The sequence below is a fragment of the Bos mutus genome, chromosome 11, assembly GCF_027580195.1.
Source record: "Bos mutus isolate GX-2022 chromosome 11, NWIPB_WYAK_1.1, whole genome shotgun sequence".
NCBI lineage: Eukaryota > Metazoa > Chordata > Mammalia > Artiodactyla > Bovidae > Bos > Bos mutus.
Genome location: NC_091627.1, coordinates 3,622,242 through 3,641,696, shown reverse-complemented (window position 1 = coordinate 3,641,696; position 19,455 = coordinate 3,622,242). Strand labels below are relative to the sequence as shown.

General features: G+C 60.2%; 1 protein-coding gene across 1 annotated transcript in view; it reads left to right on the top strand.

The window, feature by feature from the left end:
- The first annotated feature begins 14,145 nt into the window (after positions 1-14,145).
- KCNT1 (potassium sodium-activated channel subfamily T member 1) overlaps positions 14,146-19,455 on the top strand; it is a 50,809-nt gene continuing 45,499 nt past the window's right edge. The window contains 1 exon segment of the mRNA XM_070378758.1: positions 14,146-14,310. Within this exon segment, the coding sequence (XP_070234859.1) occupies positions 14,273-14,310 (38 nt within the window). The 5' untranslated portion in view covers positions 14,146-14,272.

Genomic DNA, 19,455 nt, shown 5'->3' with positions numbered 1-19,455 from the left:
GGGGGCCCACAGGAGGGGCAGGGGCTGCTGGTTTGCACAAGGTGATTCTGCTCCTGTTCCCCATGGGGGCTGGAGGGGGTTGAGGCATGGTGCTGTCCTCACCGAGTACCAGCCTTGAGGGGCAGGGGCGTGAGTCAGTGGGGGAACTGGAAGGGGCCAGTCCTCCGAGCAGACAGCTCAGGGAGCCCCCCCTCTCCTGGCCCCGGAGGAGTTTCTCTCTCTCAAACCTTTGCCCAAAGGCAGCTACGGGTCTTGCCTCTCATGAACCCCTTGTGCTCACAGGTCTCATGGGGGCAGGCAGTGCCGGAAACCAGCTTGGGGTTCCTGGGGGTCCTGAGATCACCTGAGCCCCCCATCTTGAAGACCACGTGTGTGGAGATCCCTCCCTCCCTCAGCTCCCTCTCCTGCTCGGTGCCTGTGGCCCCCACCCCCATCACTGGTCCCAGAGTGGAGGACCTGACCTGCGGGGGCCCCTGCAGGTGTGTGGAGAGGTGGTAAGGTGTGTCCTGGGTGGGGGAGAAGGGAGCAGGCACTGGGTCTGAGAGGCTGAAGGCCAAGAAGGCCAGCCTGTCTCTCCAGCTGGGCCAGGTGCACTCATCAGGTGCTGGGGGGCTCAGGCAGGCATCCATGTGCCCCAGGAACAGCTCCCCAGGGCACGGGGTGGGCCTAGGACAGGCTCCTGGGGCTGCAGGAGGAGGGTGAAGGCTGCAGGTGAGTCAGCACTGCCAGGGAGGTGGGGGGGGGGTACGCGTCGTGGGTCTGGGGAGGTGAGCTGTGCCCTCCCTGCACCACAGGCGGGGGCGCAGGGCAGGGTGCAGCAGGGCTCAGTGCAGGGCTCCCTGCCCCCCGGCATGCCCTGGGTCCCTGCTGCCTGGCTCCTCTCCAGGCCCCACTCACTTGGCCCAGGGCAGCCTCTGCGGGCTGAGCGGGGGCGCTGCTGCCCGACTCCTGGCAGGCTGTGAGTGGGCGGGCAGGGCTGTGGGCTTCCTGTTCTCCAGGGGAATAAAGCCACAGCCGTGAGTCACCAGAGCCTCACACGCTGCGGCCTTGGCGGGGAGGAGGGGCTCAGCCCATGTGGGCGAAGGAGCTGCACCCCCGCGACCCCCCGCCTCTCCTGGTGGGGAGGGGCAACCAAGGAGGTGAGCAGAGCCAGGACTGGCACGCCTTCCGGGGGCAGCCAGGTTCCCAGGGGACCTTCCTCATGGCCTCTAAGCCAGATCTCAGGACTCCTGGGGAGCAGGGCTCTGGGCAGAAGGGCACCTGGACCCTCCAAGGCCTGGAGCTTGGGGCTCCCTGCCCTGTCCTGGGACAGCTCACTGCGCCTTCATCCCAGGAGCCAAGGGGCAGCTCCGGGTCCCCTCCTGAGCACCTGGGGCGCCTGGTCCTGAAGGCCGGACTCAGGGGTCTGAGGGCCTCCTGCGCAGCTCAGGGCCTGTAGGCCTGGCCAGGTGGCGCGCCTTCCCAGCCCGCCTGCCCCTGCCCCTGTCCCTCCTCCTCAGAGGGCTGACGACAGCCTGGCCTGGAAAGGGCAGCAGTGCAGAGATTGGAAAAGCGCTTTTCAGGCGGGGCTTGGGCCACTGGCAGCGTCCTGCCCCCTCCTGGTCTGTAACATGGACGCAAGGTACCAGCGCCCTCCCCCAGCTCAGGGACATGCCCTGTAGGGGGCAGGGGCCAAACAGGGCTGTCACACCGCAGGCTCATCTCCAGCAAGCGGCAGAGTCCACAAAGGGCTGGGGTGGGCAGAACCACAGCTGAGCTGGGGCGGCCGGGTGGGCTCCTGGCCTGCGTGCCGTCGCCAGCTGCCTGTCCAGCTGGGACCCAGCCTGGCCTACGGGGACCCCTCACCACCATGGGAGGCTCTGTCAGGGTCCACGCCCCCCTTGCTCCCAGACATCTAGTGGGGGACGGGCGGGGGTGTGCACCTCCCCCTGGGTGGGTGCCGGCCTCCTGCAAGGAGGTGAGGAGACCGGGCCTCAAGGGGTCAGAGCACTGCCTGGAAGGGCTGGCCCCGTGTTTCCCTAAGCTCCTCTGACAACAGCCTGACCGCCCCTGTGAGGTTGAGCAACACTCTGTTGTTTCACACAAGCCGAAGCATGCAAGAGACTGGCCTGCCCTGCGGGGAGCCTGGGGGAGACCTGCGGACCGACCCCCGCCCCATCCTGCAGGGGCCACCACTGGCAGCTGTGGCCCCCAGGCTGGCTGCAGGGAGGGGAAGGCGGGGCTCAGAGTTGGGGTCTCTGCGAGAGGGGCGCCCCCTCCGCCCCTCCCCCTCAGCTGAGCAGAAGTGGACCCGCAGCCTGGGTTCCGGGGGCGGGGTGCTGAGGGGCAAAGCCAGGCCCCTCCAGTAGAGGAAGGTCCTGCCAGGCCTCCGTGTGCTAAGTTGCTTCAATCGTGTCTGACTCTCTGCAACCCCATGGACTGTAGCCCAGGCTCCTCTGTCCATGGGATTCTCCAGCAAGAATACTGAAGTGGGTTGCCATTTCCTTCTCTAGGGCATCTTCCTAACCCAGGAATTGAACCCACACCTCTTAATGTCTCGTGCATTGGCAGGTGGGTTCTTTACCACTAGCTGCCTGCCTGGGAAACCCCGTGCAGGGGAGTCAAGGTGGGGACGGGGGTCTCAAGGAGCAGCCTGCCCTCCGAGCCCTCACCTGCAGTTGCTAAAACAGCAGTCTCCGGCGGGGCTGTAGACTGCTGCGAGCCGGGCATGACCGGGGTAGGGGTGGGGGAACTTTAGAAGCAGCCTTGGGTGCTGAAGTGCAGGAGGGGCACCTTCGCCTGCACCATTCAGCTCTACCTGGGTCTGCCCCCACCCCGTGTCCTGATCACCACCACATGTGTCCCGTCCTCCACTCCCACCTCCCCATCGTCCCTCCACCATCCCGCCTGTTTCCCTGCTCCAACTCAGCCCCAGCCTGCAGACAGGAACAGCCAGCCCCGCCCCCACCGCCCCGCTTTCTTTGGGAGGGAGCTCTGCCGGGTGCTCTGCTTCTCCAGGGTCCCCCAGCCCCTCCTTGGCTCTCTGAGACCCTCCAGGACAGTTAGCCGGGAGTCTGGGCTGGGCCGGCCGCGGGCTCCCCAAAGTCACACAGCTAGTTTCTGCACGGGCAGCTTTGGGAGGGGTTGGGGCACAGTCACCTGTCCTTCAGGGGTGCTCTGGGGACCCTGGGGTAGCCCCTGCCTTGAGGGCCTGGACAGGACCCCACCGGACCCCAGGTTCCTCAGGAGAGATGCAAGGGCTGGGCTTTGACAGGGGATCTGGTGAAGCCAAGGTCCACCTGCCCCCGGCTCTCCCCTCGCCCCAGATCCACGAGGTCCGCCTGGGGTCCCTGGGGTCCTTGAGCCTGGAAGACCCCTAAGACCCTTCCAAGCGGGCTTGTGTCAGAACCAGAGCCTTTCTGGGTGGTGCATTCCCCGGGGGTAGGTGCCTAGGGCAGTGCAGGGATTCAGGGACAGGCCCTGTGTTTAGGACAGCAGGTGGTGGACTCTGCCCAGGAGGCCAGGGTTGCGAGGCCCAGCGAGTCACAGCTGGGCACAGGCCAGCCCCTAGCCCAGCGCCTGGAACTAATTCAACTTGGTGTTCCAAGAGAGCACCCAGCTCCAGAGAGGAGGTGTGACCCCCACCCCAGTGGCTCCCTGGAGAGGGTGGGGGTGGGGGTTGGAGTGGCCTGGGAGCAGCAGGATTGAGGGGGTGCTGTGCTTAGTCGCTGAGTTATATCCAACTCTTTGTGACCCCATGGACTGTAGCCTGTCAGGCTCCTCTGTCCATGGGGATTCTCCAGGCAAGAAAATTGGAGTGGGCTGCCATTCTGTTCTCCAGGGGATCTTCTCAACCCAGGTCTCCTGAGTTGCAGGTGGATTCTTTACCATCTGAGTTGCAGGTGGATTCTTTACCATCTGAGTAAAGAATTCAGAGGGGAGGGACACCATTCTCTGCTGGCTCCTGCAGGGCCCAGGACCCTGAGGACCCGAGAGGGCAAGCACTTGTAGGGGTCTCACTGCTCGGGGGCAGGGACTGTTCAGGGAGGAGGTGGGGGCCATGAGGGACGATGTTGACCTCTGAGCATCCCGTGACCTGCCTGTGCAGCCTCTGGCCCCTGGGGTGGACGACTGGAGGGGTCACAGAGAGGAAGGGGAGGAGGGAGTCACTGCTGGGCCTGACCCGAGGTGAGGACCAGGGCCTGGGGCCCACAGTCCCTCTGGGCCTGAGCCTTGCACCAGGAGGGTGCTGTCACCATGCAGGGTGACCACCCCCATGCTGGCCAGGCTGAAGCAGGCTGGCACTGGAGCAGACCCAGCCACCCAGGGGCCCAGGGTTCTCCCTGCTCGGGGCTGAGCTCAGGCTCCTGGGGTTAAACTCCCTGAGCCTTCCTTGCACTCAGGTGTGATCAGGACGGAGTAAGGTGGGATCCTGGCCCGCCCTGGCCTTGCCCTGCCCTGGCCACGGCCCTGTATCCATCGCAGACCCGAAGGCCTCGGAGGACACGGCTGGCCTGGGAAATGGCTGTGACCCAGGCTGGTAGGGCCAGGCAGGTTGGGGGTCCCCTGCCACCTTCAGCTCCATGCGGAACAGGACTGGCGGTGCTAGCGGAGACATGTCCAGCACCCCAGAGTGTAGATCTAAAGCCAAAACCCCCACCTCCCCACCACAGCCCCTCCCCAGGCTAGAGCAGCCCTGGGTGTTCAGGCCCAAGGCCTGACCTGCTCCCTGCGTAAGTCGGTCACCCCTGGGGCGCCACTCCAGCTCCCTGGACAGCTGCCACCCTCACAGCAGCCTCTCCAGCGGGCCCCCAACACTCCCAACTTCCCCCCACGCCCAGGCCTGAAATGCCTGTGCCCACTCAGGCCTTTCCCACCCGAGGCCAAGGGTCCTTCAACCATGAACAAACAGTGGCCAGGGTGCTGGGCGCATGGAGCTAGGAGCTGACCCTGGACACCACCAGGCTGCTCCCCGATGTCCCTGTCTCTCTGGGACTCACGTTTCCTCTGTGATTAGATCCAGGACAGGCCCGGGTGGTGCCGGGTCCTGACTGAGTCTGTGTGCTGTGTCCCAAGGCAGTATCCTGATTTTTCTGGCATTTTCCAGGTCTGGGGCTTGTTTGCTTGTATCCCCCCGACTCCACCGGGGAACTAGGGCCAGGTCTGACTCTGTGCCCCATTGCCACCTGGGGTCTGTGCCAGGGAGCAGGGTCCTGGGAGGTGGACAGGGGGCAGCCGGGGCTCCCAGGACAGGTCACACTCCCCTGCTACCCTAACTCCCTCCCTGTAGGTGGGGGTGGGGAGCTTGGGTCACCCCCAGACTTGGGAGGCCAGGAGTGGGCAGGATAGGTAGGATGAGATGGAGGAGAAAGGAACAAGGGAGGGTGACGGGGAATGCACACACATGTGAGCAGCAGTGTGGTCATCTCACCCAGCCGTGGGCACTGAGGGCGTTCAGCAGGGCTCCTGGACCTGGGTCTCCACTTTTAAGACAGTCCCGCTCTTGGTGATCAGGGATTAAGAGAACATCAGTGAAGGTGTCAACAGTTCTGTGATGAGGTGGGGCCCAGCCTCCCCTTGCCCACGCCCCAGGGATCCTGGGGGAGAATCTTGAGATGGCAAATCAGGTGTCCCCAGGAGCCTTGTCCACATCCCACCCTCTGGCCATGCACATCCCAGAGCATCTCTTTGCCTCTAAGCCTGCATCCTGGGCACGTGTGTGCACGGCTCAAAACTAAATTCCTGCCAATTAGTGCAAAGCAGGACACAGATGCCCAGTGAGAGGACAGCCAGCATCCCCAGGGTCTCGGAAACCATGATCGGTTTCGGTCTCAAACTGCAGTTTATCAGACTCCTGATATGCTGCCCACCACGTGCCACTGCCGTGCACTCCGAGTAACAAAGGGAGGTGGGAGTGCCCAGGCTGCGGCTCAGGCAGCTCCAGCTGAGTGACAGACACCCCTACCCGGGCACCTCACCAGCGGACAGTTACTGCTCACAGTTCTGCAGCTGGAAGTCTGAGATCAGATGCCAACCTGGGGAGGTGGGGAGGGCGTTCCTGATGGGGCCTCTTCCTGTTGTGCAGATACCGTCCTGCCTGTCCTCATGAGAGACAGTGAACAAGTTCTCTCATGAGGGCACTAACCCCATCTCGGGCCCCACCTTCAGGACCTCATCTATTAATAACTCTCATCACCTCTGAATGCCATCTCTTTGGGGGTTGGGGCTTCAGTGTGAGTTTGTGGGGGGGACACATACACATTCCATCCACAACAGGCTTGGGGAACAAAGTGGACACTATGAAATAGATGGCCGGTACCCTCTCCAGGGGTTAAGGTGTGCCTCGATCTCAAATTCCTTAAGCCCTGGGGCATCCCAGGATCCCTGGAGGGAAAGCCTGCCTCTCTCGCCTCCCCGACACCCACGAGGTGCAGGCCCCTGGTGAGTGGAGGAAGATCCTGCAGGAAGAAGCCCAGCTCAAGGTCTCCAGCTGAGAGGCAGAATCTCAGGAGGGGGCCTGCAGTGCTTTGAATGGTGTCCCCCAAGTTCCTGTCCACTGGCACCTGGGAATGTGACCCTATTTGGAAATAGCATCTTTGCGGCTGTAATTAAGGTAAAGATCTTGAGATGGGATGATTTCAGATTTAGGGTGGGCCCTACATCCACTGACTGGTGTCCTTTTAAGAAGAGACACACACACACACACACACACACACAGGAGAAGCTATGTGAGAACAGAGCAGAGACAGGTGACGGCCACAAGCCAGACCTCCAGGGGCCTCCAGGAGTTAGAGGAGGCAGGAAGCGCCCTCCCATGGAGCCTCTGGAGGGAGCATGGCCCTGTGACACTGATTTCAGCCCAGTGATGCTGACTTTGGACCTCTGGGCTCCAGGACTGAGAACAAATTTCTGTGTTAAGTCCCTCAATCGTGGTCCCTTGTTCCAGCTGCCCCAAGATACACACACCAGGAAATCTCAGGCATTTGGGGGACTGTGAATGTCGAGGAGAAGTCACCTCGTTTTTCTCTAGGACAGAAAAGTACCACCTGCTGAGCAGTCTGGGGAAGCCTCTCCCACCCCCTACCCCAGCCCAGTGGCCAGGCCAGTCCCCAGGCCACTGTTAGGAAGGGAGACTCCCTTGGGAAGCACAGATCTCATGTGGCATTTATGGGGCATCTCCCGAGACCAGGGCTTCTCTGGTGGCTCAGACAGTAAAGAATCTGCCTGCAATGCAGGAGATGCAGGTTCGATCCCTGGGTTGGGAAGATCCTCTGGAGAAGGGAATGGCCACCCACTCCAGTATTCTTGCCTGGAGAGTCCCATGGATAGAGGACCTAGTAGGCTACAGTCCATGAGGTCACAAAGAGTCAGATAGGACTGAATGACGAACACTTCACTTTAACTTCTGAGACTCATGTTTGGGCTGGAGAGGGCAGCAGGAGAGGAAGCATCTTCCCTGAGAAGCCAGGGACCTCCAAGTGGTGCCTGTGAGGTGATCAGCGGGCTTGTGAACAGGGGAGAAGTCTCCCAGCTCTGGGTCTGCAGCCATGGCAGAGTCCAGGGAAGGGCAGCACATACCTGGCTTGGGGAGGACACTGCCCTGGTGGCCCCAACCTGACCTTCACAGCTGGTTTGCTCCATCCAGGAATATTGTGTTGCATCTGGTTATTAGGGTTCGCTAACTCCTTTTAATCCAGGATGGCTCCTAACAGGTATGCCCGCCTAGGTCCCCCACCCTAATCCCCAAGCCCATGAGGATGGTGAGATGTCTCCTTATTTGGAAGTAGGATCTTTACAGATAATTGATGAGCAGGTCATTAGGGTGGGCCCTAATCCAACCTGATCAGTGTCTATTTTAGTGTTTACTTTTGTTTATTTGGCTGCGCTGGGTCTGGGTTGTGGCACACAGGATCTTCTGTCTTCTGGTAGCATGTGGGGTATTTAGTTGCAGCACGTAAGGCCTAGTTCCCCGACCAGGGATTGAACCCAGGGCCCCTGCATTGGGAGTTCAGCGTCTTAGCCACTGGACCACCAGAGAAGGTCCAACTGATGTCCTTTTTAAAAAGGGAAATTTGGAGACAGACGTGGAAAGATCCTGCCTCATGGCCTCAGAAGCAGGCCCTGCTTAACACCTTGATCTCAGCCTCCAGAACTGGGAGAGAATGAATTTCTGCTGTTCACACCATCCAGACTGGGCCACACAGCCCTAGGAAGCTCATGCTGTAGTCCAGTCGCTCACTGACTCTTTGTGACACCATGGACTGCAGCACACCAGGCCTCCCTGTCCTTCACTATCTCCCAGAGTTTGCTCAAATTCATGTCCATTGAGTTGGTGATGCCATCCAACCTTCTCATCCTCTGCCACCCCCTTCTCTCCTTTTCCTTCAGTCTTTCCCAGCATCAGGATCTTTTCCAATGAGTCAGCTCTTCGCATCAGGTAGCCAGAGTATTGGAGCTTCACCATCAGTCCTTCCAATGAATATTCAGGGTTGATTTCCTTGAGGATTGACTGGTTTGATCTCCTTGCTGTCCAAGGGACTCTCAAGAGTCTTCTCCAGCACCACAATTGGAAAGCATCAATTCTTTGGCCCTCAGCCTTCTGTATGGTCCAACTCACACATCCATACATGACTTCTGGAAAAACCATAGCTTTCACTATACAGGCCTTTGTCAGGAAAGTGATGTCTCTGCTTTTTAACATGCTGTCTAGGTTTGTCATAGCTTTCCTTCCAACGAGCAAGCGTCTTTTAATTTCATGGCTGCAGCCACCGTCCATAGTGATTTGGGAGCCCCCCCCCAAAAAAAATAAAATCTGTCACTGCTTTTACTTTTTCCGCATCTGTTTGCCATGAAGTGATGGGACTGGATGCCATGACCTTAGTTTTCTGAATGCTGAGTTTTAAGCCAGCCTTTCACTCTCCTTTTTCACCCTCATTAAGAGGCTCTTTAGTTCCTCTTCACCTTCTGCCATTAGAGTGGTATCATCTGCGTATCTGAGGTTGTTGATATTTCTCCTGGAAGCTCATACCCATGGCAATTTTGCATTATAAGTAAGGTTACTGATCAGTCGGCTGAGGTAATGAACAGGAGGGTGGGCCCTTTCTAAGCACAGTGGGCCTTTGAGAGTAGGGTGTTTTCTCTGGCCAGAAGTGGAAAAAAGATTTGAGGCCTAGGAGTATCTGAGCCACAATTGCCAGCTTTAAAGATGGAGAGGCCAAGGGATGCAGGAAGACTTTAGGAGCTGAGCCACCAACAGACAACAGGAAAACGGAAACTCAGTCCTACAACCACCAGGAAATCAATCCCACCAACTGGATGAGCCTGAAGGTGGACTTCCCCCAGGGCTCAAGGTGGAAGGCCAGCCTTGCTGATGCTGGTTTCAGGCACATGGAACCCTAAGCAGGACACCAAGCTAAGCCATGCCCAGCCTTCTAATGGATGGCGAAAGATAACAGATGTGTTGCTTTAAGCTGCGAAGTTGGTGGTGATTTGTCGCACAGCACAAGTGGCTGATGCGCCAGGCCTCCCGCCCTGCAGAAGGTTCTGCTGTCTATGTGTCTGGCTGCCTCTCCTAGTATTTCTCATAAACTGGATGTTGGTTCTGAAGGCCTGGTGGATGGAACTCGGATGTTTCAGGCAAAAGGTTTAAGTGCCACTGTGGTCCCCACGTTGCCATGTCCTGGTTGTCCCTCCGTTAGAGATGGCCAGATGGACACTGGCTAGTGATGACAGCCCAGCCCTTGCACTGAGTAGTTAGGCACAGTGATCCGTCAACATGTGACCAGGCACTCCCCCTCTACCTTGCAGCTGAGGAGGGCAACCCCCCGGGACAGCCTCCCTGAGCCCCACATTCCATGGAGGCTTGGCCAAGCTCCTTTCCTGTTCTGCTCCACCCTCCTTGAGTATAAGCCACATGCTTCTTTAACTGGTGGTTTCACTTTCACTTTTCACTTTCATGCATTGGAGAAGGAAATGGCAGCCCACTCCAGTGTTCTTGCCTGGAGAATCCCAGGGATGGGGGAGCCTGGTGGGCTGCCGTCTATGGGATCGCACAGGATCGGACACGACTGAAGTGACTTAGCATAGCATTTCCTGCATCAATGGGAGCCGGTTGTAAGCCCTGAAACATAATTCCTGCTGAAAAAAGCAGGAAAACATGCTCAATCCTTTCCCTTTAATTACTAGTTTTCAAAGTGTATTATAGTAGCTTCACAGGATGACAGCTGAGGGTGTTTTTTCTGGATTCTTCCTTCTGGGTGTGACCTTTGAGTTTCTTAAGTGACAAGAGGGGCTTTGAAAATATGCTGAAAGGCAATGGCACCCCACTCCAGTACTCTTGCCTGGAAAATCCCATGGACGGAGGAACCTGGTAGGCTGCAGTCCATGGGGTTGCTAAGAGTCGGACACGACTGAGTGACTTCACTTTCACTTTTCACTTTCATGCACTGGAGAAGGCAATGGCAACCCACTCCAGTGTTCTTGCCTGGAGAATCCCAGGGATGGTGGAGCCTGGTGGGCTGCCATCTATGGGGTCACACAGAGTTGGACACGACTGAAGCGATGCAGCAGCAGCAGCAGCAAGGATCTTAAAAAGTACTTACCTTAGAAGAAAGAGATTAACATTTTAAAGTTATTACTTATTTGTTTTATTTACTTTTGGCTGTATTGGGTCTTGGTTGCTGCACATGGGCTTTCTCGAATTGCAGCGGCGGGGGCTACTCTTCACCGCGGTGGCCTTTCTTGCTGCAGAGCACAGGCTCAGTAATTGCGGTGCACAGGCTTGGTTGCTCCACGGCGTGTGGAATCTCCCTGGACCAGGGATTGAACCCGTGTCCTCTGCATTGGCAGTTGGAGTCCCAACCCGTGGACTCTGAACCCATGGAAGTCCAAAGTTAAGAATCTTGAAAAAAAAAAAAAGAATCTTGAGATGAGGCGGTAATCCTGGGTCACCTGGGGAACGCTGTGGGGTCACAGGGCTTTTCAGAAGAGGGAGGAGGAAGGCCAGAGTCAGAGAGGGAGACGGAAGGATGAGGCAGGGGCCAGAGCCACGTGAGGACGGGGCCCCAGAGAGGGGACGCCGGGGCCTCTGGAAGCTGGAAAAGACACAGAAGCATCTCCCCAAAGTCTCCAAAGGGAACCAGCCCCTGCCCGCGTGTAAACTTTAGGACCCAGAATTCCAGAACTGTTGAAGACGACAAGTTTCAAACCACTGTATTTGTAGTACTTGTTACAGAAGCAAGAGGAGACCCACACACCGTGTGCTCATCTTCCTTCTGTTTTGGTTTGGTTTTGGGTTTCTGGCTGTGAGGCGTGTGGGACCCTAGCTCCTCAACCAGGGATCGAGCCCACACCCTCGGCACTGGAAAGCAAAGTCTTCACCACTGGACTGCCAGGGGAGTCCCATCTTCGTCCCATCTAATATTCAGTTGTCCCTTCTTGGGCTAGTGGGAGCCCATCCAACTGGATTTTGTACTTCTTTTTTTCACAATTTTTTAAAAATTGTGTAAAACACATATGCTTCACAAGAGAAGCCATCGCAATGAGAAGCCTGTGCATTTCAACTAGAGAGTGCAGAGAAAGCCTGTGCACATCGACAGACCCAGCAAGCCAAAAGTAAATAAATAAAAAACACACATGATGTAAAATTCACCACCTTAATCATTTTTGAGTGTACAGTCTGTGATAGAATAGTCTTTCTAGATTTTTTGAATCAAAGTATAGTTGATTTAGGGATTCCCTGGTGGCTCAGTGGTAAAGAATCTACCTGCCAACAGAGAAGATGTGGGTTCGATCCCTGGGTGGGGAAGATCCCCCTAGAGGAGGGCATGGCAACCCACTCCAGTATTCTTGCCTGGAGAATCCCATGGACAGAGAAGCCTGGCGGGCTACAGTCCATGCGGTCATGGACACGACTGATCCCGCACAGACATTGGGTGCACATACATTTACAATTGTTACACAGTCTTCTTGCAGGGATCCCTGGATCATTGTGCAGTATCCCTTCTTTGCCTCTCATTCCAGTCTTTGTTTTTAAATACACTAAGCATATTCTTTTTTTTTTAATTTAATTTTATTTTTTAACTTTACAATATTTATTGGTTTTGCCATATATCAAAATGAATCCGCCACAGGTATACATGTGTTTCCCATCCTGAACCCTCCTCCCTCCTCCCTCCCCATACCATCCCTCTGGGTCGTCCCAGTGCACCAGCCCCAAGCATCCAGTATCCTGCATCAAACCTGGACTGGCGACTCGTTTCATATATGATCAGAATGGCTGCGATCCAAAAGTCTACAAGCAATAAATGCTGGAGAGGGTGTGGAGAAAAGGGAACCCTCTTAAACTGTTGGTGGGAATGCAAACTAAGCGTATTCTTAATGGGCAGCTGACACCACCATCCACCACTTTCATCTTCCCCGTCTGAAACGCATCCCCATCAAACTCACTCCCCACCCCTCCCCCAGCCCCTGAAGCCAGCGTGCTCTTCCCTTCCCCTGATTTGCTTTGTCTCTCTTATTGCCTGAAGAATTCTGTCTTCATCCTCTAAGCCCAGTAGATTGGTGGGATTGATGCTGGGTGCGGCGCATCTTACTGTCCTGGAACTCCGTGAGGAGTCCTTTCACCATTCTGTTTCTATTTCCTAAATTTGTTTTAAATGCTTCAAACGGGCTGGGGCCCCTACCGGGGCATGAGCAGTTCTTCGGGTGTTTGCAGCTCCTGGACATTCTGCTCCGCGTCTACCTCTGTGCCAGCAGGGCCATCCCTCTCTCAGTTATTCCATGATCAGTCATTTCCCTTCTGATTTGGGTTCACCAGGTGGCGCTAGTGGTAAAGAACCCGCCTGCCAATGCAGGAGACGTTAAGAGACGGGTTAGATCCCTGGGTCGGGAAGATCCCCTGGAGAAGGAAATGGCAACCCACTCCAGTATTCTTGCCTGGAGGATCCCACGGACAGAGGACCCTAGCAGCCTGCAGTCCATGGGTTGCAAAGAGTCGGACACGACCGAAACGACTTAGTGCACCTCAGGAATCGTGATATGGGCTGAGGGCAGGCGTGTGTCCAGGATGTGCCGGAGGTGATGGTTTAGACGGCCCCACCCCTTTTTGGTGGTGTTGAGTACAGAGGCATTGCTCCTGACACCCTGTTTTTGCTCCCGGCTCTTCAGATGTGGCCGTTGGGTTTTTGGTCTTTATCTTTTGTCCATAATTTGCCCCACCTGAGCATGCATGCGGTTGTTTTTAGTCTCATTTAGTCTCTTTGTATTTTGTTGCTGAAGGAGAGGTGTGTCCAGGAGAAAGCACTGCAGCAAAGGGCCCCAGGTCCCAGCCCGGCTCACATGGACACACAGGCAGAGAGGCTCAGCGGGGCCCCAGAGAGGGTGCTGCCCGTGCCCTCGACCCTACTGGCCCTGTTTTACAGGCGCTGCGGTGTCTCGCTCACCAGCAGGCCGGAGGTGCTTCAAGCCCTCCCTCTTTGCAGCCACTCCCATGTCACCCCCTCCACAGGAGGGGCAAAGAGTGGCTGACACCAGTTTATCCCCCTGCCACCTCCTGTGTTGGCGGGGAAGGTTCGGGACAGGAGACCGGACAGGATGTGGAAGGTGGTCGGGGAAGCGCAAATATAAGTGTTGCTGAAACCACCCAATGGCTTCATCCTGACTCAGCACTGTCTGGGGGGAGGCCAGGCCAGGAGCTGGGTGCACAGAGGCCCACCTTCCTCTCACAGACCTTCTGTCCGCGCAAGGCCATGGTGGTTTGCTGGGCCACAAGACGGGTGAAGCAATAGAGGCAGGCCAGCTGGCCAAGTTGGAGCCTCCAGTCTGGCATCAGGGCTTGGACCAGACAGGAGGGCCTGGAGCCCCCCAGGGGCAACCTGCACAGCTGTCCTCTGAGTGCCCTGTATCCAGCTGGGCTCCAGGGCAGCCAGCCCACAGCCTGGGTCCTCCCAGCACCAACACCTGGGCAAGTCACCTCTACCCCCCGCCCCTCAGTCCCAGGCCTCCCTGGTCTGCAAAAATAGAAGGAATTGGGCAGAAAAGCCACATAATGTGGCAACAGGGAGAAGAGGCTCTGTCAGCTGGGAGGCCTCTCCCTGCCTTCCTGTCTGGTCTCCCATCGAAGCCACTTCCTCCCTCAGCGCCTCGGTTTCCCTTCTTTGCAAACGGACAGAAATCTGCACACTTCCTCAAGCTGTCTATTCCGTGAGATGGTCCGAGCTCACCAGGCAGGGAAGGGGTCGGGCGCAGACTGAGCTCCGGGACTGTTAGCTGCCTCCTCCGCGTCCGGGATCCTATGTCCCGCCCCGAATGGAGCCTCGAGTGCGGGTACAGGTAAAGGAGGACCTCGTGGACTCCCTGGACACTTTGGGGGAGGAGGTGGGGGGCAAGGACCGCCCCTGAGTGCCTGCGGGAAGGGAGACAGCGGCGTCCCCCCCAACCTCGACCGTGGGGCTGGGCCCACCCGACCTGGGCGGCAGGGGTGGGATCTGGGAGGTGCGCGTGGCGGGTCCCCAGGACCCACAGGCCGCCTGGGGTCCCCGCCTGCGGAGGTGACCGGCCAAGAGCCACCAGCTGCCACCGCGCTACTAGCCCTCCCCTTCCCCTCCCCCCGCGCCGTGCGGGCCAGCGTGACTATTACTACTCCTTCCATGGGAAGGCAGACCTCTCGCAGCCCGGGGCGCCGAGACCCCCGCTCCCACGTGGGGCGCCCTCTGCGCTCCGGGGATGGGCAGGGGGCCGAGCCTGGGCGCCCCCCGGTCGCGGCGGGAGGGAGCCCGACTGTCCCCCAGCATCCCAGCCCCCCCTCGGCCGTTCCACTGCGGCGGCGGCGCGGGGAGCGCGGGGCGGCGCGCGGAGATGGTAGCGCCCGCTCCGCCCCCGCCTCCCCGCCGCCGCCGCCGTGCGCTCCGGCAGGATGGCGCGGGCCAAGCTGCCGCGCTCGCCGTCCGAGGGCAAGGCGGGCCCGGGGGGCACCCCAGCCGGCGCCTCGGCCCCCGAGGAGCCACACGGGCTCAGCCCGCTGCTGCCGGCCCGCGGCGGGGGCTCCGTGGGCAGCGACGTGGGCCAGAGGTAGGGGCGGGGGCGCGGGGCGCCGCCGGGAGGGGCTTTGCTCTCTGCGCTCGCATCCCGCACGGGCTCCGCTCCGCTGCACCTGCCGCGTTGCCTGCAGCCCTGGGGAGGGGAGGGACGGCCGGGGTCTCCCCTGGGGACCCCCTCCCAAGCGCCCCGCCCGCTGTGTCTCCCGTCCGCCTGTGGGACCCCTGCTCCCTCCTGCTCTGAGAGGCTGAGCACAGTGGGCCTGCAGCTGAAATCGGAGGAGAGAAAGGAGGTGGGGACCTGCTGACCCCTGCCCAAGCCCTGTCCCGCTGGAGGCTACACTCATGTCGGTCCCCAGCAGCCACTTGGGGTGAGGCAGGGCCAGCGTCTGTGTCCCGCTCCAGAGGTAAGCAGTGTGAGGCCCAGGGCGGCCGCAGAGCAGATGGGAGCTGGGGCGCAGGCTGGGGGCTTAGTCTCCCTGGGGCTGGTGCCTGGAGCCCATGGCAGTAGAGGTGCAGGAGGCTGGTTCTCCCTGCCCGGCAGGGTCCTGCCGACCCCCTCCGGCCCCTCCTTGAGCTCGGGCACAGCATGACACCCCCATTTCACTGATGAGGACACTGAGGCTCAGTCTGCAGCACTAACTCTCAGCCAGCATCTTTCCTGTGCCGGGAGCCCTTCTAGATGCTGCGGGGGAAACTGAGATGAATCAGACCCCCCTAATGTGGGCACACGTCGTGGGCACGAAAACCTGTGTGGGCTGGGCTGGGACAAGGAGAAGGGGGGCTTCCTGGGGCGCTGGCCCTGCAGGCAGAGCACCGGGAGATGGGCAGGGGCTTCCTGGCAGAGGAGACAGCCAAGGCCAAAGCCTGGGGGGCTGGGGTGTGGTGCCATGTCAGGGTTGGGGTGAGGCGTTGGCAGAGACTCAGCCAGGCAGATGGCAGACCACGGTGCCTGGGGAGCCTCCCTGCCCCTCCCCACTGACCACAGGCCCTCTGGACCCTCCACACTCTCGCACCCCATCTCCTGCTCCCTGACACGCCCCTAGGGGGCAGCTGCCCCGCGGTCATTCCCATTTGCCGGAGGAGACTGCTAAGGCAGGAGACTAAGTGCTCTAACGGGCACTCCTGGTGGACTCACACAGCTAATGGGCAGCCCCTGGGCAGGAGGGAGGCGAGTGCTGGCCAAGGCCCTGGAGACCAGATTCCTCTCTTCTCCATTCCCTTCCTGGAGGCTGTAGGGAGCAGTGAGTCCAGAGGCTTTGGTTACCGGCAGCCTGGCCCCTGCAAATGATTGGCTTCCTGCTGTCCCTGTTCCTGCAGGGACACAGGGATGGCAGGTCCTGTCCAAGCTGCATCTGAACCCGCAGTGCAGCACGGGAGCTGCGGTGGCAGGGACACCTCCTCCAGGAAGCCCTCCCCCCACTCCCACCCCTGCCGCCCCCAGTCCTGCACAGACCCTTCGTGTGAACAGCCTGGCTCGGTCCCCAAGCTGCCTCTGAGGGGCAGGGTCCTCAGAGCAGCTGCACAGCCAGCCCAGCAGCACGAGGGGCTGGTGCCTGCAGCTCATCTCTGGGAGCATTAGGTGCACGCTGTGGAGTTTGCTCCAGACAGGAGCAGTGGGGAGCCATGGCAGGTTCCGGAGCAGACGAGGACTTGCAGGGTTTCAGTTCTGCAAAGACCAGAGCAGGCAGGTGGGTGCCCTCTGCTGGAGGAGCCTGTGGCTGTAGCTTCTGCCCCAACCTGCGTGCAGTGTCTGGAGCCAGCCAGGCCTCGGCCCAGCCTAGGGAGACCCAGAGCCTCCTGGAGGCCTCACCACTGCTGGGGAGGTAGCACGGCAGAGGCAGGGGTCTCCACTGCCCCCAGGGGACTGAGCCACAGGGAGGGGCTGGCTCCCAACGCTCTACCCAGATCGTCCCCCACCGCCTGCCCCTACCACCCTGCCGTCCTTCTCCTGGACGCCGTGGAGAGGGGAACACGGACAAGGGGAGGAGTGGGCAGCGGAGGCCAGGATGAGCTCTGAGCTCCCACTGGAGGCTGCTCGCAGAGGTCAAGGGAGCCCCAGGGCAGAAAGAAGGCAAGAGAGTCCAGGGAGGGGAAGGCAGGGGAGGCACAGGAGGACCTGGGCAAGGAGTGAGGGGCCGCCAGCAGGGGAGGCCTGTGAGCGGGACCTTGGGGTTGTCTGCGCCTTCCCCAGGGTAGTTTCAGGGGCAGGGCTCGCCAACCCAGGACCCTTACCAGGAGGGGCAGCCAAGGAAGGCGCTCGCTCAGAGCTGGGCGGAAGGAAGGGTTGGAGACAAAGGCGAAACTCTAGCCCAGGGGCTCTTCGTGAAAGGCAGGGAGGAGGGGTGGGGTCTTGGCGCGTGGGGTGGAGTCAGGCAGAGCCCGAGCAGGTGGTGCAGGGCCTGGGCGGGATCAGAATCAGCTGGAGACCCCGGGCGGGTGGCAGCTGCAGTGAGTGGCCTCTGGGGGCAACTGTACGCCCGGGCCCCCCCAACCCCCGCCGGCCCGCGCCGAACTCAGGACGGCCCCTCTGAGCCTGGCTCCCACCAAGGACAGGCCTGGGGGCTCCGGGCCCACCTCTGCGTGCAGGGCCCTGGGGGCTTCTGTGGACGGTGGCGGCCATGGCAGGCAGGGAGAGCGAGGGCTGCAGGAAACAGCGGCTTGGCCAGCCCAGGACCGGCAGTGCACTCTGCTCTGGGGGCTGAGCCTGCCTGCCCCTTGTGCTCTGAGATTGGTGCCACCCTGCTCTCCTGCTGTTCCTCCCGGATCCCTCGCCTGTGGCCGGCCTCCTGCTCGCCCGCCCAAGTCTCCCAACGCCCCCTGCCCCCGGATTTTTCCCAGGAGTCCTCACTCGGGGGCCCCCTCCTCCCCTGCAGATCCACATCTTCATGTGCCCCCCACCCCCTGGCCAGGAATCCAGCCTCTTTCCCGTCCCTTCTCCTCAACCTGCTTCCAGCGAGTTCCTGGTCCGCCCTGACCTGACGCTGGAACAGGCTGTGGCCCTGCCAGGCTCCCGCCCCCGGGGGAGCAGCTGTCACCCAACTCAGCACTCAGGCAGTGCCTGGGCCAGAGGGGATCTGAGCCGGATAAACACGCAGAACCTGCCAGAAGCTTCCAGAGACCCCAGACCCAGTGAAGCCCAGGCCCCCTGCTCTCTGCAGGCCCAGCCAGCACCTGGCCCACCCACGGGGCACCCGGAGCTGTAGGCTGGGGCCCCACCCAGAGGGCCCTACACAAGGCAAAGCAGGCTGGCTCCCTCCTCCCTGCCTGTGGCCTTGGGAAGGCAGCGGTCCTCTCTGAACCTTGGTTTCCTCTTCTAGAAGATGTTTGCTTTAAGGATTGAAGGAGAGGCCCCATGAAGCTGGAGACGCTGGGCCAGACGGGAGGGACACCAGCAAAGAGCAGACCCTCTGTGCCCCGCCCCCCACCAGTCCCTGATGCTCCCACCAGCTTCTCCCTTCCAGTCTCCAGTTAGCGCAGGCCACACCCACCTTGGTGTTCTCTGGCTGCAGCCAGTCTGGAAGAACCCTAGGCCAAGGCAGCCTCAAGGGCAGCAGGTGTGTGTTGCTGGCCCAGGAGAGGGGGTGCCCCTGGGGGTCCCTAAGAAGCATCAAACTGTCTTGTCACCAGGAAGCCGAGGGGGCAGGGCAGTGGGGTGGCACCAGGGCCTGTAGAGGGCAGGGGCATCAAGGAGAGGTGGGCAGGCTTGACGACAAGGAGCCCAACTGTCATGTCCAGCTGGTGGGCCCCTGTGTGTGGGGTGCCTCTCGCTGCCATCAGCTTCCTGGGTATCGAGGGGGGCTCACCTGCTCCTTCCTGGACCCTGGGGTCACACGAGGCCTGAGGCAGTCTCAGTGCAGAGCAGAGCCGTGGGCGCTCCTGAACCTGCTGTCCAGCCGCTCGCTTGGCTGCAGGCGGGGGCCTGTCCTGCATGCCATCTGCTGGAAGCGTCACCCTGTCCCACCGGGGTGGGCACGGGGTGCATGTACCCACACTGCCGTGGGCGCTGTGCTGCTTCTGGGGCATCTGCGGGCCAGGCCCCACCACGGGGTGTGCGCATGGGCGTGCCCTGCTCCCCTCGGCCCCTGCCCGAGTCCTCTCTCTGTGTCCGGGAGCCCAGGCTCCCCCATCTGTCCATCCGTCCGCTGTCTGTGTTGATGTGTCCGCTCCATTCCGCCCTCAGGCTTCATGTGGAAGAGTTCAGCCTGGACTCCTCTGTGTCTCAGTAAGTGCTTGGTTCACAGTGTCCTCCTGGCCCCGAGCAGACCCTGGGGGAAGGTGCTTGGGCCGTGACTGCCCAGGGGGAGGGTCCGCCGCGCCCAACACCATCTGTCCTGCACCCAGGCCAGAGCAGAGCATGGCCGGGGCTGCTGGACCTTGAGTGGGGCTGAGGCTGGGGGCAGAACGGGGTGTGGCTCTCTGGGAAGGAGCCTGGGAGTGG